This window comes from Pollicipes pollicipes, unplaced genomic scaffold, assembly GCF_011947565.3.
Source record: "Pollicipes pollicipes isolate AB1234 unplaced genomic scaffold, Ppol_2.1 Scaffold_1600;HRSCAF=1878_pilon_pilon_pilon, whole genome shotgun sequence".
NCBI classification, from domain to species: domain Eukaryota; kingdom Metazoa; phylum Arthropoda; class Thecostraca; order Pollicipedomorpha; family Pollicipedidae; genus Pollicipes; species Pollicipes pollicipes.
Genome location: NW_023595962.1, coordinates 7308145 through 7336110, shown reverse-complemented (window position 1 = coordinate 7336110; position 27966 = coordinate 7308145). Strand labels below are relative to the sequence as shown.

Here is a 27966-nt window from a genome sequence, read left to right as displayed (position 1 = left end):
CGGCAGAACAGGGACAGTACAGGGACATGTGGTCGAAGAGACCGACAGGACAGGGACAGGACAGGGCGTGTGGTCAAAGGGTAACAAGGCGGAAAGCAAGCCACGCATCTCGAACATCGATGGAACCCAATGTAAGTCGACATTTTAAGCCCGACATCTTATGAGCCCGACATCTCACGACCGCCATACGCGGCGATTGCCAGGGAAGCCAAAGCGATCTGTCCACAGGGTCGTCCATGCAAACGCCTCAGTCCCAGGTGACGGTGATGGCGCCCGCTGCCCGCATGCCGGCCCGTCACCTGGAGTTAGTGTCGACGTCTCCTTCCGTGCGAGGTTAGCGTGGTTAGAATCGGAGGTCATCAATGTTATCCACGTGGAGCACATCCGCATAGCCCTGCATCAGATCTAGCGTTGACGCTGGCGCCGCGGTGTCGGACTCCAGCATTGGAAGTGTGTCCTGGGCACGAAAGATGGCGCTCTGAGCTACGCACTACGGGATGATTTTGCCGGGGATGAAATTGTTAAATTGTTGTCTCTACGAAGAAGTGAAAAGAAGGGTAGAGGCAAGAGGCGCGATGATCAGTGATGAAATGCGAACAAATCCCTTTGCAATGGAATTACTGCCTTGGTAGGTGAAGACAGGGGTGAAAACCAAGGCGTCGGTCCGTCCACTCAGGCGCAAAATAAATACGACCAATGACCTTGTAATCACTCCCTGATGATTGGACTTAAGAAAGGAATTTGGGGGGGGGACAGTTGCTGAAAAACGGCCAAAGCGTTGGTTTGCGGTCTATCACTTTCCTGTACTTGTGCACTGGACATTCTGCATTTTTCCGCTAGGCCACTCGGCGACTGTTCTTGCTGACTTTTGAGACCACTGTTTGTAGCCACCACGAATATAACCCGGAGACTCCTTTGTCATTACAATTTAGCTCACAGGATACAGGGTTCCCATCAGCAAAACGGTGCGTTATCCAGGTTTCTCCCCCCCCCCCCCCAAACGCAGCTATATGCCCAAACCGCTTTCAACTGAACACCGTGAAGGGCGTGATCTTCATTGTCCCATGAGTAGGCCTCGATATCTACTCCAGTGAGAGAACACCAGACGTGGCTGTGAACATCGTGTATGGATACTGTTCCGTCGCCTCTCGACAAGTTCTGTTCATGCTATGCTGTGTCATGCTATGCGACAACTACTGTGAACAATTCACAAACCCCTGTGTCAGCTGTGACCAAATAATCAGGATTGGCAGGAATAAACCTGATTGACAGAGGGCTTGAAAGACGAAAACGGGAAAATAACAAGAGGCACGCAGCGAAGAAAACTAAAAGCGCAGGCAAAAAGTATAACCGGGGAAGAGGGATGAAAAACATTAATTCAAATGAGGGGACAACGATACTTCAGTGCCTACCAAAAATTGGCATATTGCCAAAGAACGACATCCCTAGACCAACGCGCAAAAAGATCAGCAAACCAGAAAATCGCTAGATACCTAGAGACAGGTCGGCAGACATCCGCAAATCGCTAGATACCTAGATAACCTAGTCAACTAACGGATAAACTATCCAGTGACTCAGAAAATGGCAGATCAGCAGACACCAGACCACTACATCAACAGAGATGGCGATCAGTACATCACCATATGGGTAGCGAGATGCAGAGTCAAGGTCCCTCCACATCAGAGAGGGCAGCACACTACCCCTGTCAGCCACGCTGCCCGGGCTGCCCGGACTGCCCGCCGCACCCACCTGATGCGCCGGCGGCCGCCAGCCGCAGCCGGGCAGGGGCAGGCCGTCGCTGCCCACCGGGCAGGGGGCGTCCAGGCCGGGCACGCCCTGCTCGCCCTTCAGACCCGGGTCACCCTTCCGGCCGCGCCGACCGGGCGGACCCTGCCGAATCACAGACGGTGACGTCATCAGCGGCGCACGGCGGCGTGTGACGTCACCGGTGGGACATGGCGGCGTGTGACGTCACCGGCGGGACACGGCAGCGTGTGACGTCACCGGTGTGACATGGCGGCGTGTGACGTCACGAGTTGGTACGGCAGCGTGCTTGACGGCACGGATCGAACACGGCAGCGTGTGTGACGTCATGAGTGGGAGGCAGTGCCAGGTGACGCAACAGCCGTGGAACAGCAGTGTGATACGTTGCGAGCAGGTGCGACCGAGTCTGACAACAACGATGGGGTTGACGGAGAAAATGGGTTCAGCGGCGCATCCTCTCAGCAGTGAGTCACCTAATTATCTCAGTAATGGCAGCAATGCCAGCCATGACTACCTCAGGCCCACAAGAAACAGTCAGGAAATCACAACATTGTTCATTTTACTTTCAATTTAAAACAGTTCTGGTTCCAGACTTTTGCTGATCGTATTGCCCAGTGTTGTTACAACACAAGATCGGTGAAAGACACTGACAGGCACTATGCCCAATAGCTTACCAGTTGTCCCCTGTCTCCCTTTTCACCCTGAGAAACAAGCAAGTCAGGTCAAAAATATGCACGGAATAATGACAGCAAATACCAACGCTCGAACAGTAATCATGCGTCATGTCTCGTTGTAGTCAAACGACATGTATATAGCTCCGTTTCAAAATACAACTTAAGTTACAAAAATAGAGGGATTATGGACTGGGTTCCTATAGCTTAGGATCGTCTGCAAATTTATCGGCGTGAATTTCAAATACTTAACTATGAGGCAAATCGAAATAAATTGCGCAATCACGTGATATACATTTGTCGGAATCCGATGCACCACGATTTCACTCATCTACCGGACCGGACTTTACAAAGCTCTTTGCGGGTGCACCATGCCTTCTGGCGCCATAACATTCGGACGAACCAACCATGAGCCAAAGCCGAGCACCAACCAGCCCGACGTGACATTCCGGCAACCAATTCATTCGCACTGCGGGCATGGTGAGGTGTCCGAGCGACACACGCCGTTCCGGAAGCCACCGGCGTTCGATAGCAGAGCTGACATGCACGCAATCCCAGCATAACACAATATCTAGGTACAAATAAATGCGTCGGTTTCAGTGGGTGGGATCATCACATAAAGTGTAGAGATGGGGTTAAGGCTGGGGCATGGAGCTCCTGGGCATGTCCACTAGCAGGCGCGCCGGCCTTCATGCTCATCCGGGCTCCGTCTATAAACACCATTATCTACAACAGAGGACGCGGTGCAACAGAGCGGAATGGCCGTCCAAAGGCACCACTCCGGAGTGGGTCCGCACTCCGGAGTGGGTCCGCACTCCAACCGCCGCTCGGCCGGCTACCTTCAGACCCGGGATCCCGTCGGTCCCCTAGAAAACACGAGCATCGACGCTGCTGAGCGCCGGCCGTCGTCACACAGCTGGGGCTACGTCGCCCAGAGGCAGAGCTACAGTCTGCAGCGCTCTTAAAACAGGACTACAGTCTGCAATGCTCTTAAACAGAACTACAGTCTGCAACGCTCTTAAAATAAAACTACAGTCTGCAGTGTTGCAGACTGTAGTTCTGCAGCGTTGCAGAACTACAGTCTGCAACGCTCGTGGGGACGGGAGCTGGTAGCAAACTTTAACTGAGCGTTTTGCTTAAGACATTGCTTAATTGTAAAATTATCTGATCGAGGAGACCAGATCGTTTCCGGGTCACGTGCTTACAACGGGCAGATTAGGGGCGTGGGCTGAAGTTCTGGTTCATCGGCAGCCGTAGCCAGCAGTGCTAGGACACGGGTGACAGGTCCAGCAGCAATAGGACGCGGATGACAGCCGCACTAGGACGCGGGTGACAGGTCCGGCAGCACTAGGACGCGGATGACAGACAGGCCAAACAGCACTAAGACGCGGGTGACAGGTTCGGCAGCACTAGGTCACTGGTGACAGGTCCGGCAGCATTAGGACGCGGGCGACAGGTCCAGCAGTACTAGGGCGCGGGTGACAGGCCCAGCAGCACTAGGACACGGGTGACAGGTCCCGCAGCACTAGGACGCAGATGACAGACAGGCCAAACAGCACTAGGACGCAGGTGGCAGGTGTGGTGCATTCCTGAGGCGTCAGATTATTGCAACGCTACCGCAGACTATGCAGCGACAATAGTGAAGCAAACATCTGTGACAATCAGAGTTAACACAGCAGACTCGGCAACAACATCGGACAAACCAGCACGCCACACGGTGTCGATACAAGAAGCGCAGCTATGACGAACGCTAATGTACCGAACTGCAGCTGGGATGTTTAGTCGAGTACCAAGTGAGGACGGCACCAGGCTGGTACGGCGGAATCCGGACGCGGACGGACTAACACGTGGCAGGACAGAAGGGGCAGTGCGGCCACTCAGCACTCACCGGAAGCCCGGGGTCTCCCCGCTCTCCCTTCAGGCCCGGCTCGCCCTTGAAGCCCTTGATGCCGTCCAGCCCCGGCAAGCCCTGCGGCCAGCGGTGGGTCAGGTGGCGCGGCAGCGGTGGGTCAGGTGGCGCCACTAGCGGGGGATCAGGTGGCGCCACTAGCGGTGGGCCAGGTGGCGCCACTGACAACGTCGTTGCTGTCACGGAAACACGACACGCGGTACAAAAAGGAGAGATGCGCATCACGAGGAGGATGAGTGTTTATCACGCTGGTGCTTCACAAACTTGGCTTTCGGATGTTTGGTTTTGGGGACATTGTCTCCTCTCGGGGAATGGGAGATGGAAGATCACTGAGTTTGATGGAAGATCACTGAGTTTGATGGAAAATCATCTCTTACTACCGTCAGGTATGAGACTGTGGGAACATGTCAGAGACATTCATACACTCGCCACGGAAAAACGACCAAGACGGCTTGCAAATTTGGAAGCTGGTCCCCCTGAAGCGTGCTGCATGTGCCAAGTGTTGCCAAAGCATAAGCGCTGAATTGCGCTGGGTTGGTGGCAGATACAGATACAGTAGCCTTGCAGGGTGTCTAAACCTGGTCTAAGCCATTCTTTCGGTGAAAAAGAAGAAATTGAAAAGATCTAAAGGTGCGAACTCTACAAATTTACGCATACACATCTATCGTCTACAGATCCCAGTCGGCTTTTCAGCAAGAGGCGGATCTAATTCGACGCTAGCATTTTCAGACCGCACGAACATACCTCCATGTGTACAACGCAGCACCGAAAGGGAGCAGAACTGGCCATGCTCAAAGCGCATCAGCCACTCACAAAACCCGCAACAGCATGTACTCGGGGTCTCTGGCCGTTATTGGAACAAGCGCAGCAGCGTCTCCACCCATGCTACATTGCCTATTCACATGTCCGCTGTACGGAGTCGGTACTGGGGATCGTACTGAGCCCACGTCACTTTAGACTTCACTTCTCCAACGGTGATGCAAGTGGAACGTAACATATCAGCGAGAATTTACATCACGGAATGAATAGTTCACTTGAACTGGCCTCTCCTCAAGGCGGCATAATCAGTGAATGAGCACGGGGAAATCCGCTGGAACACCAGTCGAGCCCTTAGTTTGTTTTTAATGACATCTCACCCGAGCTTAATTCACCACCACAATATTAAACGAGGCCCTTGTACAAGTGAACAATCGCTTCAGCCTAACACGGTGGATAGGGCTCGTATAGCCCCCACCAGCAAGCAGTTCACAAACGCATAACGAAATACCCCCGCCCACACCATCAGTGCTAGCACCATGGACACCGGAACGTACCCGTTGTACCAAGGGTACAGGGAGTACATGGGGTACGTTACCGGTGAGCCGGTGCCTCCCTTGTGTCCAGGTATGCCTCGAACACCCATCGGTCCCTGCGACAGAAGCATGGGCGTGCTGGGTCAGGCATATGTGATGTGAGCTGTATTGTGCATTCCATTATACGGTTATCTGTAAACTCACCGCTAATAGCGTACAGCTAGAGCCGCATCGACAACAAATCGGCTAAACAAAGGAGCCAGAGATATGCAGATGGTGAGTCATTTAGTCCTGTAGGTTTGAGCATGTTACAACGGCTCAGACGTGCTACGGAAGAAGACGTGCAAACCGCGCTTATCGTGAAGAGACATCACCGTATGAAGGCCCTATTAATCACTGACAGCGAACCACTGCTGCCTCAGCAGTATGGCGCCGGTATGGCTCGAGATATGACGGTATGCGGTATGACTTGGCGTGGCATCGGCGGATCGTTAAAACATGAGCGCCGCCTTTTTGGCGCCACCTGACAGCAAAACCAAACAGTAACGTTGCCCAAGGCTCATGAATCTTATGAATTTGAGCATTAGTCACAACCGCTGGTCAGTGGGGCAGCCACGCTGTTTTGAGCAGAAGTGAGCAGCCGTAGCCTGACCTGACCTGAACTGACCTGACCTGACCCGGATTGAGCGGGCTGTCAACACTCACCGGAAGTCCAATTGGGCCGGAGTCACCCTTCTCTCCCTTGCCACCCTGGCGACAGAAGAGAGCCGTAAGTACCGGATGTGGAATGATGTACCAGATGTGGAATGCACAGCATCAGATGTGGAACGACGATCACGGTTGACTATGAAGAACTACTGTCAGTATCAGCTATGAAGAACTGCTCTCGCTGTCCATATTGTCCTCAACGGAGATGTGCTGCTTTCAAGCAGTGAAGATAGCATTGTGATCATGTATTACGAAGTTTGAAGCTTCAACGTTGTAAGTTCCTGAAAACGTTTGCCTCTCGAATAGTTATATCGTGGCACGCTTACAATTCATATGAAACGACAATTCCTCTCAATTTTCCAAAATAAGACTTTCACTAACCCAATCTTAATGCAAGTTGCATCGCAGGTGTCTGTCTAGCAACCTGCGCGTATGGTCCATCAGGCACGGATATTAGAATTCACCGGGGGATGAATGGGGGGGGGGGGGGAGGGGGGGGGGCGAAAGTATGCCAGAAAGCCCTGCAGCCTGAGGGACTGAACGGCTTTGTCTAGGACTTGAAATTCGGTTGTCCTCTCGGACTTATCCCACACTTTGTACACCAGGCATAATGTCAAACCAGTGAGGGTCCCCTTCCCGACCTTTGGAGCTTAGGCGCTTCCAGAAACATTGAGCAAAACTCTTCCATTATTATTACATTTCAAACTCTCACAAGAAGCACTCATACAATTTAATTTCAGCCGCCTTTTGGGCGCCTGAACAGGTCCTTGAGCGTCTATTGCTCAAGACAGGGTGACAGTGTCCCTCATCCCTTCTTCTTTGCCTACACCCCCTTCATCCCTCGTTCACAATTTATACACCAGCATCGCAAACAAGCGGCAGAGAAGGAACGCCCGCATATCACCCGCCACGTCAGCTACCACTGACAAGTGGGACCCAACCACCCCAAAACGTTCCCACTCTATTCCAACACAGAGTTTGCCTACACCCGTCCCTGCTAATGACCGTGAGTTTCATGAAGTCGTTATGTCCCTGCCACTGACCGTCAGTCCCCTACAGCCGCCATGTCCCTGCCGCTGACCGTCAGTCCCCTACAGCCGCCATGTCCCTGCCACTGACCGTCAGTCCCCTAAAGCCGCCATGTCCCTGCCACTGATCGTGAGTCCCCTGGATTCGTCATGTCCCTGCCACTGACCGTCAGTCCCCTAGAGCCGCCATGTCCCTGCCACTGATCGTCACTCCCTTGGAGCCGTCATGTCTCTGCCACTCACCGTCACTCCCCTGGAGCCTCCATGTCCCTGCCACTGACCGTCATTCCCCGGGAGCCGCCATGTCCCTGCCACTGACCGTCACTCCCCTAGAGCCGTCATGTCCCTGCCACTGACCGTGAGTCCCCTGGAGCCGTCGAGACCTCGGCTGCCCTTGATGCCGGGCGGTCCCTGCGGACCGGTGAGACCGCGTGCCCCCGGCGGTCCCGGCGGCCCGGCCACGTACTCCACCAGGCCATGCTCCTGCTTGGCGCCGTTCCGCCGCCGCAGCTTCTTATATTTCTGCCGGGAGGGGGAGAGAAGGGGGAGGGGGGGATGAGCGGAGCAGAAGCCAGCACAGATGCAGCGCGCATGGGAACAAATACACAGACAAAGGACACAGGCGATAATTAAAACGGAGAGATATTTACGCTGGTCATCACTGGATAATGAATTGTGCGAGGCTGTTGCCATAAATAAGTTGTGTTTTTGCAACGATCGATGTGCCCGGGCATACAGTATCGTGTGATCTTCGCTTGTTGCGCGACAAACATGTGTAGCTTTGGTGTGCGACTGTTTGGATGTGTAAACATCATAACCGAAAACTTCCGAAAATAGCCATCCCAAGAACAGGCACATGAGTATGTGATGAGTGTCAAAGGATTTGAAAGCCACAACGCTTCTAACGGGTGGCAATGGCGGTGGCATGACCAGTTGGTGCGAGGAATGATCAGCGGGCGGAATATCGCCGCGATGAACGTTCTCACTCCCATCCCAGTGAGTAACACGCAAAGGAGTTCACAAACAGAGCGGAACGTGCCGCAGGAGACAGAATGTGAAGAGAGTCGGTTGGAGCACGGCTGGACGGATGGAAGAAAGGTCACGGCATGAGATGAGGCGCTGCTTACCGAGTCTCCCTTGGTGCCCTTCTCGCCCGGAGACCCCGGGAGACCCTGAGAACGGGAGAACGCATTGATCAGTGGAGACAAAGGCCAGTCATCAGAGACAGCGACTAGTGAGCGGAGACGACGCATCGCCAGGCAGCGGGAGTCGAAGGGGACAAACACGGGTGGCACTTGGTCTTCAAGAGACATATCGCCGGGGAGACACCTGGTCGTCTCAGGCAAGTAAGAGCCTAGGAGACAGCCAGTTCTTGTGAGCATTACGGAAGGAGACAAGTCATCTTATTCGGCGGGGCCAACTGGGAGTGGTCACCAGAGACAATATACTGCAGACATGGGGTTCAAAACATCCACAGCCAACGAACGGCACGGTGACGCGCTTCAAGCGGGGTTGAAATATGGGGAATTCAACGGGGTGCAGACGTTCACGCATGGGTACGTCGATTCGCTTGATGGTAAGACAACCCACAGAGGGAAGATCGATCCCTTTTTATGCAAATAATATTACACACATTCTTTCCCAGCTTGTTCTCACCGACATTTCATTTCTTTCAAAGACAACAAAAATATCCACTACATCTGTTTTTGCCAACGATCTTTGCCCTTCCTCTCGCCTCTTAACATATCTAACTGCCTCGTTGGCTAGCTCGGATCACGTTACAAAGCCAAACAGAACAGGGCGGAGATCCGGGCCGGCTCGTAGAGGGCACCGAGCCGGTGACTTCGGCGCGCCGACAACACAGCCATCAGCCATAAGCCTCCAGACGCAATATCAGCTGAAGCCGAACAGGCCCAATCCGAGCCGGCACAAAGGCTCGCCAGATTCAACCAATCAAAACGGATGGCAAGCCGATCCCGCAGGAATCGAAGTCGTCCCGGAAATGGTCGGCCGGGACGTTGGGAGCCGACTTGGACCGTCTACGACTATAGGTGTTAACATGCATCGATATGTCTCTAGACGGCGCGTGCTACGGCGCCTGGTTATGCCTCGCGCCGGCGGAGCAGCAGCCGCTCCCACAAATGCGTTCTGAGACGAATGTGATATGTTTGGGGTGTCCTGGAACACCATGCATGAATATGCAGCCTCGCTGGGTTGTTTCAGTGTAAGATATTCATTGTTGCAAGTAGCTTGAACTTGTAAACAGACATGTCTAGGCATTCAAACCAGCAGGAGGTTTGTATGTGAACTTGGGTGTCACATATGGGTGGGTGTCACACATGGGTAAACAGGGTGTCAAAATGTGAGGTCCATAGGAACCTTCGGGCCGTGATGTCCATCTGAGACAAGCGGCAGATATTATTCAAAGAAAACGCAAAATCAGTCAACCATCAACACGAGAACAGAGAGCAAAGCTTTGCATAAGGCATCACGTTTCCACGCAGCGCGTGTTTGGAGAATTTGTCGCTGAGACGTCCAAATGGCCCCGGGCGATTTCCATTTCCGTCTTGTGACTAAGAGCGCGCTGGTCCAGGTGGTCCAGGCGGTTTGGGTGGTTCGGGTGGTCCCATCAGACACTTACCAGCGGTCCAGGTGGGCCAGGTGGTCCCATCATAACTCACCGGCCGTGCGACCCGGGTGGTCCTATCAGATATGCACCGGCGGTCCGGGTAGTCCCATCTTAACTCACCGGGGTCCCGGTGGCCCGGGTGGTCCCATCAAACACTCACCGGCGGTCCAAGCGGTCCCATCACTCACCGGCGGTCCGGGCAGGCCGGGTGGTCCCATCAGACCGGGTGGTCCCATGTCTCCGACTTCTCCGCGGTCTCCTTTGGGTCCACCAATACCCTGCGCGCGTCAGAGACATTAAAACACATTCGTCAAGCACCATGGAGAATGCAGATAGCGGCTCTCAAACGCAGGACAGACAAAACGCCCTGACGATAATAAACAGTGCTGTTCAGTCGAAGACTTCACGCAAGTCAACTGTCACAAATCGTTTCAGATTCCACACACACACACAGAAAGCTCTAGCTGCAGTCAGATTTCCTAAAAATGATTAAGGGTAATGAGAACCGCGTTCCTCATAAATGAGGCAATGAGTGATCCTCTGGGGCTTTATGTATTACCAGCTCAAATGCTTCCGTTGCGTATAATTATAGATGAGCCACACGACTAACAATGCATCCTACCATTTCATTCTTGAATTCACAAAACCACTCTCCAGAGTTTCAAAAAGCCAACTGCTATCCCCGTTTGCAAACAGATCAACCAGCAACGCGCGCTATCCACGAGCGGTGACCACATGCACAGCCCACGCACGGGAAGTCCAGGTGGTCCATGTGGTCCGGTCTCTCCATCCAGTCCGTCCCGTCCGGTGGGACCGACCGGTCCCCTCTCTCCCGGCAGGCCCGGCAGACCCATGTCGCCCATCCCACCTGCCGGACAGAGACGCGGTCAGGACGACGGCCGGGAGGCTGGCGTGGGGAGCGCTGATTTGGGGTTTAGAGCGCGTCGACTGCTTGATGACACAGCGCCCATCGCACCCCAAATTATGTCGCAAGAGGAAGGAAGAACACGGCAGTAGCATTTAGGTCGCAGACTGACCTGCAACAAGTTGGAGAAGGACACCGATGTTGACAATGCAGGATAACTTACTTCATGTTAATAATACTTCATTACTAATTCTACTTCAAGCCGTCACGAAAATCCCTGCTCTCTGGAGAAGCCATGTGCTATGTGTCTTTTCTATGTGTCTGGGACGTGCCTCCACGTGCTATGTAATATGTGCCATGTCTATATGCCTCTATATGTCTGTATGTGCTATGCGCTAGGTGTCTCTTCTATGTGTCCTCTCTGCTATGTGTTTGAGAAGGCACACAACAGTGAGGCATATCTCTCAACATGCGAACTAACATTCGATAGGCCATCTCTCACCATACGAACCAATGTCCAATCAGCCGTCTCCCACCATACGAACAAATAACCAATGCATCGTCTCCCGATATATGAACCAAAATCCAGTAAGTCATCTCTCGCCCTACGAACCAATATCCAATAAGCCATCTCCCACCATATGAACCAATATCCAATAAGCTATCTCCCAGCATGTGAACCAATATCCAATAAGCCATCTCCCACTATATGAACCAATATCCGATAAGCCCCCTCCCCTCATACCGCCACTCACCCTTCTCTCCCTTGAAGCCGTGCTCTCCCTTCTGACCCTCCGGGCCCGGCTTGCCCGGTCGGCCAATCATCGCAGCGCGACCGTTCTTCCCCTGAGGGAACAGTCAAGGTCATAGGAAGGTCGACAACAAGTATAAAATGTCAACGCGCTGCGTTGCGTTCACACAGGCTGCTGATTACTTTACTGGTATTGCGTAGCTACTAGTTGTTGTACTGATGAATTGAGAAGCGTTAGATAGCGTTGGTTAGGAGTATAGAAGAAATGCCATTCACAGCGATTTACTGGCGTATGTGACATGTAGTCACTGATAAAGTTCAATATTTCGTGTTACTTGATGTCAAATACAAAGAAGATTAGGGCCATCAGAACAGTAAATTAGAAAGCATGAGGCAGGCAGAGGAGTGGATCAGAATAATAAGAGCGACACAAGTCCCTCAATCAGCTGGCGAGGGCAAATATAGAACAGCTGGTGCAAAAGAAAACTTAAGTGCATTGATGCACTCATCACTATGGCATCAATATTGCTCTCATTTTGAAAACAAGTCCCAGCCAATGAAAACACGACTCGAGCCGCCGGGTGTCTGACGTCACCTACCGTTGTGTGACGTCACGGACGGACAACAGCGAGAGACGGCGAAGTGACAACAGCGAGAGACGGAAGACGAACAGAGCAGCCACCACCCAGCTAGAGGTCAGAGGTCAGTCGAACGAGGACAGTTAGGTCGCCGTGGGGACACCGCATCAGACCGAGGGTTTCGAACAAGTCTTGGCTTGGCAGCACGAGACGTGGGGGATAATATAATTTGACGCCGGTGATTATGCCAATTCGGGGCCTGCGGTATTGAGAACGCCTGTTCCTTTTTTACGCATTCAATGCACTGGCCGAAAAAAATTACGAATTTACGGCATTTACCATACTTTGACAAGTTATCCGCTATTTGAAACAACGCCAGAGAAATGTTACTCGGGAGCCAGGTGCTAGGCGCTTTCCTGTCTCATCGGCGTCAGGTGCGGGCAATTTATTAAATGAGATCTGCTCAACGATCACTTATAGTAGATTTGATTAACTACAGTGGATCTGATCACTTATAGTGGATTTGATCACTTAGTGGATCCGATCAAATGCAGTGGATCTGATCAAATGCAGTGGATCTCATCACTTGAAGTGGATCTAATAAACTATAGTGGATATGTTCACTTGAAGTAGATCTGATCAACTATAGCGAATCTGATCACTTGCAGTGTATCTGATCAACTATAGCGGATCTGATCACTTGAAGTAGACCTTATGAACTATAGTGGATCTGATCACCTGTGGTGAATCTCATCGACTGCAGTGGATCTGATCACTTGAAGTGGATCTGATCAATAATAATGAATCTGATCCCTTACAGGTGGTGTGCTACCGACCCAAGCGTAATAAAAGGACGGTTCTGTCAGGTGGCGAGGATGTGGTACGAGAAGTGGGTGCAGAAGTGGATGCAGAAGTGGGCGCAGGAGGTGTGACACGGCGCCCAGCGGTCTGTTAGGGCTGCAACAAAATATCCTGGAAGTCAGCTATGGTGTTAGCGATGAGCAAGCGGACGAACACGCGTTAGCACACGGCCACGTGAACACTTAAGCAAAACGGCAGTGGCCACACCGAAACGCGTGAGGCAAAATCACCCGATACCGAAGCAAAACCCTACCAGTGGCCACGCAGTTAGCCAACCGACACCTGGGCCGAGCAGGTCACCTAATCGTACACAAGAATAGCCCAACACAAAACCACATCAGTCTACAAAATCAAAACGGGGATCTGAAGGGTGGAAGTATCTGCCACCAACGCGGGGCGCCACCGAGCCGCGCCAGCTGACTGCGCCGTGCCGAGCGCCACCGCCGCAAGAGCGCCACCACCGCCGCAGGAGCGTCGGCCGCCAGTCGCAGTTTCCGGCGGCGGCGACGGCGTTCGGTCTCAGTGCGGCGCCAGCCGGGGCGGCTCGGTGGCCAGTGCCAGCTTAACCATGCCATGCACGCAGGCAGGTGCGGGGCTTGACGCGGCCGGCGTGCTGCCGCTAGCAAGCCGTGCGGACGCGGTGCCGGCAGGCGGGGTATACAGCGGAGGAGCGCCGAGCCGGAACACGCCGTCGCCGACGCGCGGTGTTCTGGCGGGCTGGCTCGACGGAACACGTAGCCGTTTGACGTGGTCGGCGATGACGCCACCGCTGACGTCACACTCACCCGTTTGCCTCGACGTCCGCGTGGCCCGGGCGATCCCCGCCCGCCGACGGGTCCCGGAGGGCCCACGGGACCCAGGCCGCCTGGTGGGCCGTGTGGGCCCTCGGGGCCTGCCGTGTCAGAGGGCCGGGTCAGGTCAGGCCACAGTGTGACCACGCGCCGTAAACCCGACATCAAGTACAGCTGGCAAGGTGGGAATGCAAGACACGGACATAATGACTTGTGTGATTGCCCTCAAAGACAATGGACGCGTGTCACACATTCCAACAGCAAGCCATTCAGTTCAGTCAACTCACCATGCCGTCCTGATCCTCTCTCCATCCCCCTCCCCTATGGGCCTCTCCACCTGTTTCGCACCTGACCCCGAGCCCACTTGTATCCGCATTCTTCCGTGACCGGGGACAGCAACGCCCACGTCCCTAACCTTTGGCCCAACGAGGCGCCTTACCCCTGCGTCCTTTCAGTGTCGTTTTCCTCTAGTAAACGCGATTCGAAGTATCCCTTTTCCCGGAGGCATTATTCTATACGACGGCTGTGACAACAGCCACCAGAATACTTGTACGCGTCGGCTAGCTGAAGCGAGCCCAAACAGAGTCTGAGGACTCACCGGGAGGACCTGGCGGTCCTTCGATGAAGCCGGTGGGGAAGCTGCTGCCGTCCACGGTCGAGATCAGGCCTCGTTCGCCCTTCTCGCCCTTGCTTCCCTGTGAGCATGGCCACGTACAACATCAGGTCCAGCAGGCTCTCCCCCTCATCACAACTTGCCGACAAGAGCAGCTGTCGGCACTGACGTGAGTCGATTGCGCCAATTCGGCACCGTTGTTCCATAACATGGGAATTTCATCCGTTGAAATCCGGACCAGTTCGAAACACTTCAAACGCAACAAAATATGAAAAGCTCCCTTTTCAGCTGCAGGGCGGCGGCAACTCCCAGCCAAGACAGCCAAGAGAGCATGGAGCCGCGGCACTACACTACAATCGACCTCGGTCCCTGACCCTTCAATCCGACAGAGGATGATTGCTGACCTGCCGTCAGGGATGACCTCAGTAACTGATCTTCCGACACGGGTGAAATGGGTCACGGACTGGTTATTACAGGAGAGCTGGGCTATCACAGGTGAGCTGGGATATTGCGGGTAAAATGGGCTATTGCAGGTGAGCTGGGTTAATGCAGGTAAGCTGGGTTATTGCAGGTAAGCTGGGGCACGCCTTTGACCTTGGAGCTAGGTCACCACTGCTGAGCTGGGCCCCTTTTAACAACAACTTAAACCTTCTACTGTAGTTGGCCTGGGGCGATGTTTGTGTCCCTGCCTGCCGCCCGAGTGGGCTGACACCCTGACCTCCCCGTGCCCGTGAGCCGCCTCACTCACCAGTGCTCCTGGCGGTCCCGGGGGTCCCTCGGGTCCCGGCGGCCCGGCCGGTCCCGGCGGGCCCGGCTCGCTCGGCAGGCCAGGCTTGCCCGGCCCACCCTGGATGCCGCTGATGCCGGGCAGGCCCGTGGGACCCGTGGGTCCCGCCGAGCCCATCGGGCCCGGCTCACCCTTCTCGCCCTGGCAGGTGACGCGCCGGTCAGTGGGGGTCTCGAGTGTGCCGGGATAGCGAGGCTCATCTCACCGAATCACGCACGCCGACAGAGAGCGTTGGCCTCGAATAAGGCTGTTTTCGACGGCATTGTTCGTGTAGTGCAAGAAACCTTTCCATGTGCAAGTTACTCTATGTCCTCCTACACTCGCATGTGGACGCAAAATGTGAAAATTTGGCGGAGTGTGGGGGTCATCTCAAGCCGTTAATCGGTCAAATTAAGAATGTCAGATACGCTGAGACTTTCTCCAATTACTACCCAGCTTAGGGCGCTCAAAGACCTTTCGCAAGGTTTTAGTTCAAAATTGCACCGCAAGGAGCACAACGATACAGCAATGATTACGACGAACAGCCGACAAAAATGTAGAAGCGACGCTCCGTAAAGACCGAATCTTAAACGAGAACAGACTTAAAGCATACATAAAAGACCACTGAGAAAACATCGTCAGATGAGCTCAGTGGAAACACATGACCATAACAGGGCAAATGGCGACGGCAAAGAGTCAAGGCCTCCACATGCAAATCAGCCATCGCATGCGGCTTTCGGTTGCTTACAAACGTAACGGTTATCTGCAGTTCATTTCGGCGTTAAATTTTCCCGGTTTAAATAAAACGGTTATTTCACTTACGCTAACAGAAAAGCAAATCAGCGCGTGTTCGATATGTTATGCTCGGCAATCAATCAGCTGAATTTCATACTCGAACTGGGTGACCCGACAAAAGGGTTCGGTACACAACCTTCCCGTGCAGTAACGTGCAAAAGCATGCTGGTCACCAAGAGCAGGACATGCAGCAGTCGTTGAGGTTCGCCATGGAAGCAGCTAGCGACGCCTGCGAACCCACAACCTGCCAAGCCAAGCGACACGCAACACGCACGGCCGGCGCAGCTCAGCACGTGCGACATAGGCGGCGGTGAAATCGCTCCAACTCTACGGAAGACCAAAGGTGATAGGCACACGGTGGAAAGATAGGGGGGGGGGGCGTTCGTCGGCACCCGGCCGTCCTTGAGGGCAGAATGACTTGGTTGCACAGCGCATGGGCATTTCAAACAGCAGTCGTCGCGTTCCCACATGCAGAATACTCGGGCCGGATCAATGCGATGTCCGGATCATGTCCGGATCATGCCCGGATCAATGCGATCATGTCCGGGTCAATGCGATCAAGAGTGACGCCAAAGAAATGGGACAACGCACAACCGGCGGTGCGCGTGGGCTGATGGTTCCATCGCAAGCATCCCCAACTGAGAAGCACCACCAGCCAGAGCTTCTCGAGACGTGGCTTAACTTGAGTTGGGAGTGGGAGTCGAGCATCGCTTTGTGATTGAGTCGAATGGGTCGACTAGTGACGCGACGACCTGAGTGACATGTGACGTCATATGCGACGCGGAGGTCTGAGCGGAATCTGACGTCATATGCAACGCGGCGGCCTAAGCGGCATCTGACGTCATATGTAACGCGGCGGCCTAAGCGGCATATGACGTCATGTGTGACGCGGCGGCCTGGGCGACATCTGACGTCATATGTGACGCGGCGGCCTGAGCGGCATCTGACGTCATATGTGACGCGGCGGCCTAAGCGGCATCTGACGTCTTATGTGATGCGGCGGCCTGGGCGGCATCTGACGTCATATGTGCATATTTCGAGGCGGTTCAGCTGACTTAATCACAGGGAAAGCCGTCTGTCAGGCAAAGGACCAGCTCGTCGTCAGCTGAACATCCTGAAACCTTGCTCGGAGTTGCACATAAGACAGTGCCCGACAGGGAGAACTTATAGCAAAAGAGAAAAATGGGCAGACAAAACGTGCATTTTCCGCGGTTGTATTTTGCATTAGTCATTGGCGCACGTGCGATGCGTTGGAGTGTAATAAAGTACTCACTTTGAGCATGAGAATATTGTCGGGGTCAAGGTTAAAGCCAAGCTGGGAGAGGCCCTGTAAAAAAGAAGAAAGAAGCAAGGTGTTCTTTCCCAGAACCAGGTGCTCCATTGGACACGAAAGCGGAGCAGCACCGGACGTCCGATGGACACGGACATCCATGGCGTTCAGCTCGAACCGAGGAGAATGCCGCCTTAAATACATAATAAACCAGCACATAATGCGGAATCCTATCACAAAGCCAGCACAAAGGAAGCGTCTGATGTGCAGGCCTGGTACTGTATTTGTCGGGAGCTGGCCCGCACGTCTCAGGGGAGAGTCAATCCCCCCTTCTCATTGCGAGAGCGTCAGGTCAGGTCAGTCTCACTGCGAGAGCGTCAGGTCGTGGATACCGGCCAAACCGGAAGTCAGGCGCCTTTGAGGCAGTGCGTGCTGGGAAAACTCAGCCGCGTCACAGGTCAAGCGGCCGTGGTTTCTATTCTTCCGCTCGGGACGTCTGTGTGTGACGACTCGAGCGCGCGCCGCACTGATCACATGACCATTCAGGCCAAGGGCGCATATTTGTGCAGCGTTGAAGAAACGCCTTTCCAGGCACAGAAAATGTGAGCCCGACTGGCGGCGGACTCGCGGCTCTTCCGAGCATCGCCACAGCGCTCATCTTGGAACTGAGAACTAACGATCTTGTATACTAACGAATATATATAATATGATGTATCATATGTAACTACATTTATGGTAACTATATATATATATATATATATATATATATATATGTATATATATATAAATATATATATATATATATATATATAATATGATGTATCATATGTAACTACATTTATGGTAACTATATATATATATATATATATATATATATATATATATATATATATATATATATATATATATATAGTCGACAGGGCAGTGGTAGGCCAGTCACAGAATAAGCTTGCAAGTGCCCACAGGTTAACGATCATGTTTTCATTTCCGCAAAAGTCTACCTGACGAGGAACAAAGGATGGAACTTGCGAGTACGCAAAAAAAAAAACACCACAGCAGACAAAGAGGTGGCGCCTTCGCCGCAAGCAGAAGACAAGAAGCCACGCTGTCGGAAGACAAACAACACCCAAAGCGGGGCGACGGACAGACGCCAACCGAAACCGAGACACCGAGCGCGCTGCGGGACAGGCGGCAAGAAGATGTCACACAGCAGTCCCAGGCACAGAGAGGCGGCGCGTCATTCCAGGAGAAAAAACAACAGCCACCCCATCGCAAGCCAGAAGAAGGGGCGACGCGCCGCCAGAGAGGGAACACAGGAACAGGGCCTGGCAAGCTAGCAACGGGACACACACGCACACACGCACACACACATATCGCATGAGCTGAGCGGGTCCCACCGCCAGGTGGCAGGCCGACCGCGCGCCAAACAACAAGGAGCAACACCACGGAGCAGGCCGGAAGACAACGAAGCCGCACATCCCAAGCTGGCGACGGACCACAGAGAGGCGCGCACCGCCACCGGAGCACGGGGGCCTGCCGCCGGTCCGCCCGGGGAAGCCGCTGTGGGAGGTCAGCTCACCTTGATGGCCACAATCTCAGCGTAGCCCAGTGTGCCCCCGCGTAAGCTGGTCACAGATCGCTTGATCCCCTGCGAACAGCGGCAGGCGCCTCCAGGACCGGCTCTCAGGGGGACTGGTGACCCGGGACAGGCTCTGGAGGGGACTGTTGACCCGGGACAGGCTTAGATGGGGCGATCGGGGGCAGGCTCTGAGGGAGAATGGTGATTTGGTACCAACTCTGAGGGTAATGGTGAATTGGAATCACCTCAGAGGAGAAGTGGTGACCGGGATCTGACTCTGAAGGGATAACAAGACTCCTGGTGTTTCGTTAATCCGGTCAGGAGATCTCGATGACCTCAAACCAGCTCAGAAGCGAAATCGTGATCAGAGACTGTCACCGTGTGTCAGGTAACCTAGGTAAGGCACTGAGGGGAATAGTGACATGGAACCAGCTTTGAGGGCCTGGTGACTTCAGAACAGCTCTGTGAGCAAGTGCTAACCTCGGACCAGCTCCGATGAACGGGAACTCGCTGCAACCGGTCTAAACACGACCGTGTCTTTGCGTAGCGCCACCGACAGAGCTAAGGCAGTGTTGAAACAAAGATATGCAGATGCTGGTAAGGCCATGTAGGAGGCTGATGATGAATGCGAGGTGATCATTGAACAATATACGGCCAGGAGAAGAGGTAAGGCGAGGTAAATAAAACCGGAACAGGAGCTTGAAGCAAATGGCTCAAAGCTAGGGTTCTGCGTCATCCACAACCCCCCCCCCCCCACCCCCCCCACCCCCACTCCGGCGTGGCTCAGTGCACAAACTGTCGAGTCCGCACTAACCAGTCGACCTAGTTCTGTACCGCCGCGATAATTTTTGACTCTCCTGCTTCGCAGCAGCAGACAGCCCAGCCGACGAAAAGCGGGACAGCCCTTAGCAATCGAAGTAGTAGGAACCATCTGGATGGGCCTCGGGCTGAATAAGGAAAGCCCAAAGCCAAGTCCCTTACAGGGGTGTAGCCCGAATTTTCTTAATGGGATTTAATACTTAAATGGCTCATTGGGCACTCATCAAACGAAAACCGAAGGAACCGTCTGCGGTGCTAACGTAAAATGCGGGACTAACGTGACGCCCCGCCGCTTTCTCTGGTGCACCTCTAGTCCCCCGTGAGGTCTAGAAGGCTGAAGGAACGAACAAGACCCAACGCACTGTACACCACTGGCGTTGTGGGTGCAGCGTCAAAGGAAATGGTGGCGATGGCACGTCCACCATGATCTTGCATGCTACCACGCTTTTTGGCGCAAAGAAACAGACAGCATGACGATCCTGAAACGGGCCTTACCCCTCCCCACACACGCGTTCAAAAAGTTAATAAAGTCGAGCGAACTATTGAGATATAGCCCAAGTCCTTAAAGCAGAAGCTCTGCCCCATTCATGGATAGTATATACAGAAACCTAATGCAGGGTAGGAACACTACATGTACGACCTCTTCCCATGACCTCTCGTCCGCCACGTGTCGATGTCGGGGTGCGAGATTGGCCAGGTGTTTTCCAGGGCGTACCTTCGCTGTGGAGAAGACGTCATAGCCTGGGCTGCCAGGAGGTCCCACGGCGCCACTCTTGCCGGGTTCGCCCTGAGGGGTCAAAGCCATTCCATCAGCCCATCGCGTCCACCCTCGGATGGGCAAAGGACAGGCGTGCGCGTGGGGCGTGGTCAACCAACCTGGCTCCCTCATCTGTGGACTGCGCCGAGGTGTTTTTGCTAAGAGACGTGCACAACTGGCCCATCCGTAAAATGAATATGTTAATAAGTCCAGAAACATTTGAAGCGATTGCCACTCATCACAGTGTTGAAAGCTGCGCCCATGAATCCAGGAAAGAACGGAACGACGTACCGCGCGAGCGAATGAGTTTGGCCACAGAGTGATCATTTGTATAACCCAGAGTACATATTCACGACGCTAGATGGCAGTGCCCCTTACCGGTTCTCCTTTTGGACCGTCCAGCCCAATCGGACCCTGGAACGGAGCAGCCCGTGAATCCCACCTTACCTGACACTGCATCCAGGACACACACAACGCATTCCGACTACAGAAACCAAGGCACTCAGTGCAAACGTCGCCAACAGCTGAGAGCCCAGCGAGGTAGCACTGGTCCAGACAACGGGTACGGGACTGGGCTGATCCCTCGTTCGGGGGATCCCGAGAAAGAACAGCAGAACCGGCGTGTGTTAGGCTGGGCCGCAGTCGCTCGGGGTTTGCTGACAAAAGTGAGATTTCGGAGAAACGGTGAGTGGTCATGGACGAATCACGCCCAATGTGGCGGCAACGGTCAGCCATTCGGGTGCCATGGAGACCGCTATTCGCTCATGCTATTGCACACGTGCCTTGAGGTCCACTGGCCGTTGCCCCTCCCCTCGATAAGGATCGACCAATCAGCATCGAGCTGGATGGCAGTCAGCCCAGCATCTATGCCCCTCAGGCAACGTAAATCGGGCTATGGGTCAGGACTTGACGATTCGGGTAAAAGGGCAACGCATTAGCAGAAAAAATATGGTAGAGGTTGGGACGGCAGAATCACGGAGGTCTAATAGCATGATTAATACTGGTCTCCTTAACACCCAAATGGACGAATTTTGTCACGCTGAGCCCACGTTTTAAGCGCCACTTGGGCTGATTTATGTTTTAGTGCCATTTTGGAAGACCAGAGCAATACAAAATCCAATCTGCTGAAACGTTACCAGGGTCCGCAAGGGCCCATCATCGCTTGTGTTACGCACGATTACCTTTTCCTACCCCTTTCCCTGGGCTCGCAGTGATTATGATGGGATAAAACCCTTCTCCTCTTGGCTGCATTACGTTAAGCGCAAAGTCCCAAAAGGCTGATAACGTAATGTCCGTTTGACCCATAATCAACCTAGAGGTATAACATTAAGATGGGCGCGTCGCTCGTTATGACGGCGAGTCGACTATTCCCAACCTGATGGCTTTAAAACATTTCAAAATAAGAGTCCAGCGTGATTTGCAGCCCCACCTGAGCGTACTGCCGTGGTGCGCTCTCCCCTCTCACCACTCCTTTACCCCTTTGCCACGCTTAGGTTACGCTCCATTAAAACGTCCCTCTTTTTCCATGCCCGAAGTAGAACAGGCCCCAGGTCCCCCCGACCACACTGGTGGCTTCACCTATACGGAGGGAAGAGTGTGCGTTGTGAAGAAGTGCGTCGCTCGCGGGAACTCTAAGATATGCAGAGCCTCTACATATAGAGCGCAGACCACATGCAGTTTGACCTTCATGCTGCATCGTTGCGTTGCAATGTCGTCTGTAGCTCAGGTTCTCATTGACGATGAAATCTAATATATTCAAATTACTTCAGCCATGTTCGAACATCAAATGTAACTTGGTCACGTTCCTTCCTGGCAACGTCACTTCAGATGAACTACACACACACACACTGACGAGCGGCGTCGTGAATCATAATCATACAGTTGAAACAAGCCAAAAGACTCCAGAACATGAGAAGGACATGCTTACAAGTCCAGCAGTCACAGCAAACAGTGTAAATGAATCGCAACGCTGTGGAAGAATCACTGTCAAATGCATGTTAGTGCCGTTCGGTTCGCACAACAGTCCAATCACATCCAATCCCTACCAGCGAGCACTACACCCAATCCCAACCAGCGGGCATTCCATCTCCCAAAAGGCACCAAAATTGCCCAGAGCATGACAGCCAGCACCGTCTTCTCCCACCCGTCATAAGTTAGTGCTGCCACCTGCTGACTTTATCATGCATCATACCAACCAACGGCAGGCGGCGGCAAACCCGGCGTAGGTCGCAAACTGCGATTTCCAGCAGGAATCTTCATTTCCAGCCCCGGACGGCAACTAGCGCGGGAATTAAATTTGAGGACCACTGATGACGGCAGGACCACTCAAAGGATTACTCGTTACGGCAGAACCAATCAAAGGATCACTCGTTACGGCAGGACAGCTACCTTATTTGGTATCGCTCACGTTTAGCGTTTACAGGATAGTGCAAAGTGATTATGTTTGTGAAATGCCGCCGTGCGTGGTGACTGGCTGCCACCTCTCTGCTCACAGTTTTCCGCCGTCAAACGAGACGGATTGATCACCGCAAGCCGAGATCCGAGCTCGGTGAGTGAGAGAGGAGTTCCGAGTTCGGTGAATGAGCGAGGAGTTAAGCGCGCAGCGGTGAACCAGGCCGCAACCGAAGAAGACTTATGCTAGGTTTACACACCGGGAAGCCTGGATACCCTGGAGATCCCTTTCGTCCCTGCAAACGCATTCGATGGGATGAAACGGTGGCTGCGGTGTGTACCGTCGGACGCATACATATACACTCGAACGACCATGGCCGGGTCCAGCACAATGCTGTCAGCCTCGAGTCATCTCGGAGACTCCTGATCACGTAGAAGTACATATCTGACGTATACTAAAATTCAAACACGTCCAAAATGAGCACTGCTTAGATTTCAAAAGCCAAAGAATCCAGTCGTTTTGGGTGACCTTTGAATGCGGCATGGTAACACAGTGCTTGCCTATGTTAAGGGTGTCGATAGTGAAGTGACTACACTGGGCGTCTGGGAAAGCCGGAGTACGGGGTTCGATTCCCCGCGGTACCCACTCCTCCTGCCAGGGAAGACGACGCCGTATAGCCCCAGCAGCTTGGTGCGTCGTTAATACCCACTGACGACGACTCATCTATATCATTGGCGACTGACGGTTGATTTTGCAAGTTGTGTTCACGAAGATTGCTTTCATTATCAAATAATGCTCGGATTTGACCAAATCTGTTGATGCTACCCATGTCTTAATAACCACTCCACCTCCTCTTCCTCCCAGGGATCTCGCCGAGGACCCCCTTCGAAAGCTTACTGATTCCAACACACCGCTACAAATCACCGCTCCGGTCTACGTACACCCTCCTGCTAACACGCACACATACACAGACCCCTTCCCCGCAGGGCACGGGTCAGACCCCGGGCCCGACAGGAGTCCCCGGTCCCCACGCCCAGCCAGTGACCATTACCCCGATCTGCCGCCACACCGGCGGCCGCCAAACGAGGCCATCTCGGCCGTCCGATCCCCGCGGGGACCACCCGGCGCCGCCGAGCCGCCGCCGACAATGCGCCGGTGGCGCCGTCAGCAGTAAACGGCACGGGATGGGCCGACGAGACGGGCCGCTTATGGGATGACCCGGGTTACATTGTGGCACAGGGCCGTCTGAGAGGCGAGTGGCTAACCAGGTGTTCTTTAGCCACCGTTGTGGAACAGGACTAGATGAGAGGCGAGTGGCTAACCAGGTGGTCTTTAGCCACCGTTGTGGTACAGGACTGCCTGAGAGGCGAGTGGCTAACCAGGTGGTCTTTAGCCACCGTTGTAGCGCCCGTGGTCTGGTTTGCAGCCACGTTAAAGCGGCAAGCAATTTGGCGTCGGACCGGCCTGCACGTTAGAGAGGCTAAACTTATTTATGTTGCCTGAACACGAAGCTCCGTCTGTGCTCTGTAGGTAGACACAAGTACATCATATCTTTCTACTTAAGTACCGCATACGGCAATATGTCTCCTTGCGTAACACACTATTTCAAGACCCATAAAAGTCACAAAGAAATCAGAAACAAAAAATTCCACGGAAGCATAGCATCTCCCGAAATGTTACAAAACCCAGTTGCTCGATTTGACCACTCCCTGAACAATGAGATAAATCCTTGACGAAAGCTCGACTCCTACACGAGTACTCTGTCAGCCAGCGTGACAGCAGCTCCCAACATCATCAACATCAGCTCCGCGCCAGTGCCGTTCACCACACCCCGGCGCCCCGATACTCACTGGGAATCCGTTCTGTCCTTTGGGTCCCTGGGGTCCCTGCAAAGACAGGGGGCAGCCGCCGTGAAGCCACAGACAGCGAGCGACAGACCGTGGCCGGAGCGAGCCCGCCCCGTTTGCACTGTGATTCAGACGACTCTCCTCTGGAATTTCGCAGCCAGGATGTAAGTCTGGCTCACCGCTGTCATTTTAGATGGTGAGGAACGTGCGGTATTCATGTGCCAGGAAATCGAGAATTACAAGAAAAGTGCAAAGAAAGCACTGCCGCGACAGGATCGCAACGTGAAGGCTGGCAAATAAAGCGATCAAATCCACGTAATCATACGTGGGGGCCAAAGACTAAGGTCGAACCGCAAGGAAGCTCAGTGTCTTAGCACGGCTTACAAATGCACGAAAACAGCAGTGGAATCGCCGCGTTCCGTCCACTGAAATGCTCATTTTTAGGGACCGAAGAGCGGAGAAAGTGAGCCAGCTACAAAAGCCCTGCGGCGATCGGTTCAGCACTCCGCAGCCAGATCGGTGGAGTCGGCGATCGGTTCAGCACTCCGCAGCCAGATCGGTGGAGTCGGCGATCGGTTCAGCACTCCGCAGCCAGATCGGTGGAGTCGGCGATCGGTTCAGCACTCCGCAGCCAGATCGGTGGAGTCGGCGATCGGTTCAACACTCCACAGCCAGATCGGTGGAGTCGGCGATCGTGCAAACGGGGCGGGGTCGCCCGAACACAGCCAGCTGACGGCGGCGTTAAAAGCGGTTGAACAAACACCTGCAGACGGAGTCATACCCCAGCTACGCCAGTTGTTACTCCCGTAAAGGGTGCAGAAGCTAAGCTAAACACTGAAGGATTGAGCTGGTGGGACAAGGCTCACGAGGGTTGTGGTGATATTGCTCCGTGAACGCAGGATGATGCAGACGGAAAAGAGGAACGGGATGCAGAGGAACGGGACTGAAAATTAGTGAATATCGTTTGGTAGTGATCGGGGAATTGCGATCCAGTAAAGAACTGAAGCTGACAGATTTTTGTTGTGCCGCAGCTCCGTCCAGAATTTTAGTGAAATTCAGTGCTCACATTTGGCACTGAGTCCGGCGTGGCGCCGTGCCGCGGTAACGTCATAGTAACGGGTTTGGTGGGCGACGTTGCCGCCATTTATGCCACCATTTAAAGGGTAAAAACACTAGCAGGCATCATCAAGCACGGTTTGAGCGGTATGAATGCTGCTTTAACAGCGCTTGACGTGACGCCGTTGGCTCTTGAATGGACGTGGTGGCAAAGCCTTTATAAAACGCGAGCATCGTGATTTCATACCGAAATCAAGGGAATTGGAAAACTTGCAGTGAGTAGTGGTAAGAATGCCCCTGACATGGGCTCGTCATGGACAGCGAGTCAAACGATGCAGATCGAGCCGTGACAGTTGGGAGTCGGGACCGGATCGTCAGGAGTCGGGACCGGATCGTCAGGAGTCGGGACCGGATCGTCAGGAGTCGGGATCGTATTGTCAGGAGTCGGAATCGGATCATCAGGAGTCATGATCAGATCGTCAGGAGTCATGCCCAGATCGTCAGGAGTCGGGACCGGATCGTCAGGAGTCGGGACCAGATCATCATGAGTCATTCCCAGATCGTCAGGAGTCGGGATCTGATCGTCAGGAGTCAGGACCAGGTCATCAGGAGTCATGATTATATCGTCAGGAGTCGGGACCGGGTAGTCAGGAGTCATGACCAGATCGTCAGGAGTCGGGACCGGAGCATCCGGAGTCGGGACCGGATCGTCAGGAGTCAGGAGCACATCGTCAGGAGTCAGCAGTCAGGACAGCATCGTGAGAGTCCACGGCATCAGCAGTCACGGATGCTTGGCCGGAGGATGCGGCAGACGAACAAAAAAGCCCCGATCGAGTGATATCCGGGGCCGTTCGGGACCGACCGGGCCGCTGGAACCGCTGAGCGGAATATCAGGTGGCAGGATAGATCGCTGCGGTTGTGGTGATCTACAGGCTGTCGAGTGGCTCTCCGTACACAGATGGTATCACAGCCAACGGCAGTGGAGGGTGGGGACGGGATGTAACGAGACGCAGGCGGCACTGGCGAGACGGCTTCAATAGCGGGCAGCACATGAAAAGCGACACATATTTACAACGGCAATCTGCGGATCTAAAGCCTGCGCCAGCGAGTCTAAGTAGCTGCAAGCGACCCAACAGCCAAACAAGCCACTTAAGTGTCGGGACGATGGCTGTTGGTGACAGCCACGTGGATGATATGTGAGGAAAGGAGCGCGGGCAAGCATAAGCTGGATCTGGCTTATGCTTGTCTGCGGTCTTCACCTCATCGACAGCGTCGTCTAGCCCACGAGGACCGACAGCTGCACAAATACGTGACCGTAAGCATGGCAACAGCGGCGCCAGTACATGGCACCCCGAAACACCAACAGCTGACGTGACGTGGCGCCGCCGTGACGTCACGGTACGATGACGTCACTCCGGATCACAGCAGGGAACTGACCATGGGTCCCATCGGTCCGCGTGGCCCTGGACGTCCATGCCGACCTCTCCGACCTCTGTTGCCCGGTGGTCCTGGGGAGAGAACGACCGCGGTCAGGTCGAGGTCGGCGGCGGTCACAAATTAGCAGAGGTCAACCGGGGTCGGGGTCACAAAGTACGAACTGCTACGCGGTTGCGTGGGTAGCTCAGAAGTTAACAGGTGCACAACAGTGATAACAGGCATGTTGTACGATACTGCGAGTTAACAATGTTACGCAGCGTACAAGTTGCTGCCTAAAATATAATACAATTAAATGTAAATAAATATTTATATAAAAATACAACATAAAATATAAAATGTAAAATACGAAACATAAAATATAAACATAATCTAATAAAAATACATAATTACGCAAAATGCGCAACATGCTCGCGAGCTGGGCCAAGCAAAAATCGCTCATGCGTGACGTCATCACTCCTGATTACGTCGCGTAGTGCCGTGGAGGATAACTGCGTGGAACCACAGCAAACGGCATGGCGAACCCGTGACAAATATTGCCATCCTGCGTGTCTGCCGTGAGCTCAGAGCTCAGAGAGAGCTCAGAGCACAGAGCTCAGAGCACAGAGCTCCACCAGCCATCTACGAACCCCAAACCACGACCGCCTTCACGCGTTCAAACGTGCCAACCTCCTCACAGCGTCCCGCTAAAGCCGCGTTGAACCAATGCGTGTTTGTGGCGCCGCGAACGGCGGACGCGACGCACTAGCCGCGCCGGCGCCACCGAGAAGACCCGGCGCAGCCCAGTAACC

General features: G+C 53.8%; 1 protein-coding gene across 1 annotated transcript in view; it reads right to left on the bottom strand.

Annotated features, from left to right (window-relative positions):
• The window catches only part of LOC119094741 (collagen alpha chain CG42342), a gene marked incomplete in the record, with an annotated part of 236338 nt that overhangs the window by 2523 nt on the left and 205849 nt on the right, over positions 1 to 27966 (bottom strand). Inside the window, 21 exon segments of the mRNA XM_037217739.1 lie at positions 1750 to 1890; positions 2439 to 2465; positions 3275 to 3301; positions 4324 to 4404; positions 5699 to 5752; positions 6342 to 6386; positions 7730 to 7894; positions 8500 to 8544; positions 10190 to 10279; positions 10754 to 10869; positions 11622 to 11712; positions 13842 to 13948; positions 14446 to 14542; positions 15209 to 15388; positions 17295 to 17348; positions 18871 to 18939; positions 20405 to 20476; positions 20825 to 20860; positions 23098 to 23133; positions 24689 to 24724; positions 27179 to 27249. Of these exon segments, the coding sequence (XP_037073634.1) occupies positions 1750 to 1890; positions 2439 to 2465; positions 3275 to 3301; positions 4324 to 4404; positions 5699 to 5752; positions 6342 to 6386; positions 7730 to 7894; positions 8500 to 8544; positions 10190 to 10279; positions 10754 to 10869; positions 11622 to 11712; positions 13842 to 13948; positions 14446 to 14542; positions 15209 to 15388; positions 17295 to 17348; positions 18871 to 18939; positions 20405 to 20476; positions 20825 to 20860; positions 23098 to 23133; positions 24689 to 24724; positions 27179 to 27249 (1640 nt within the window).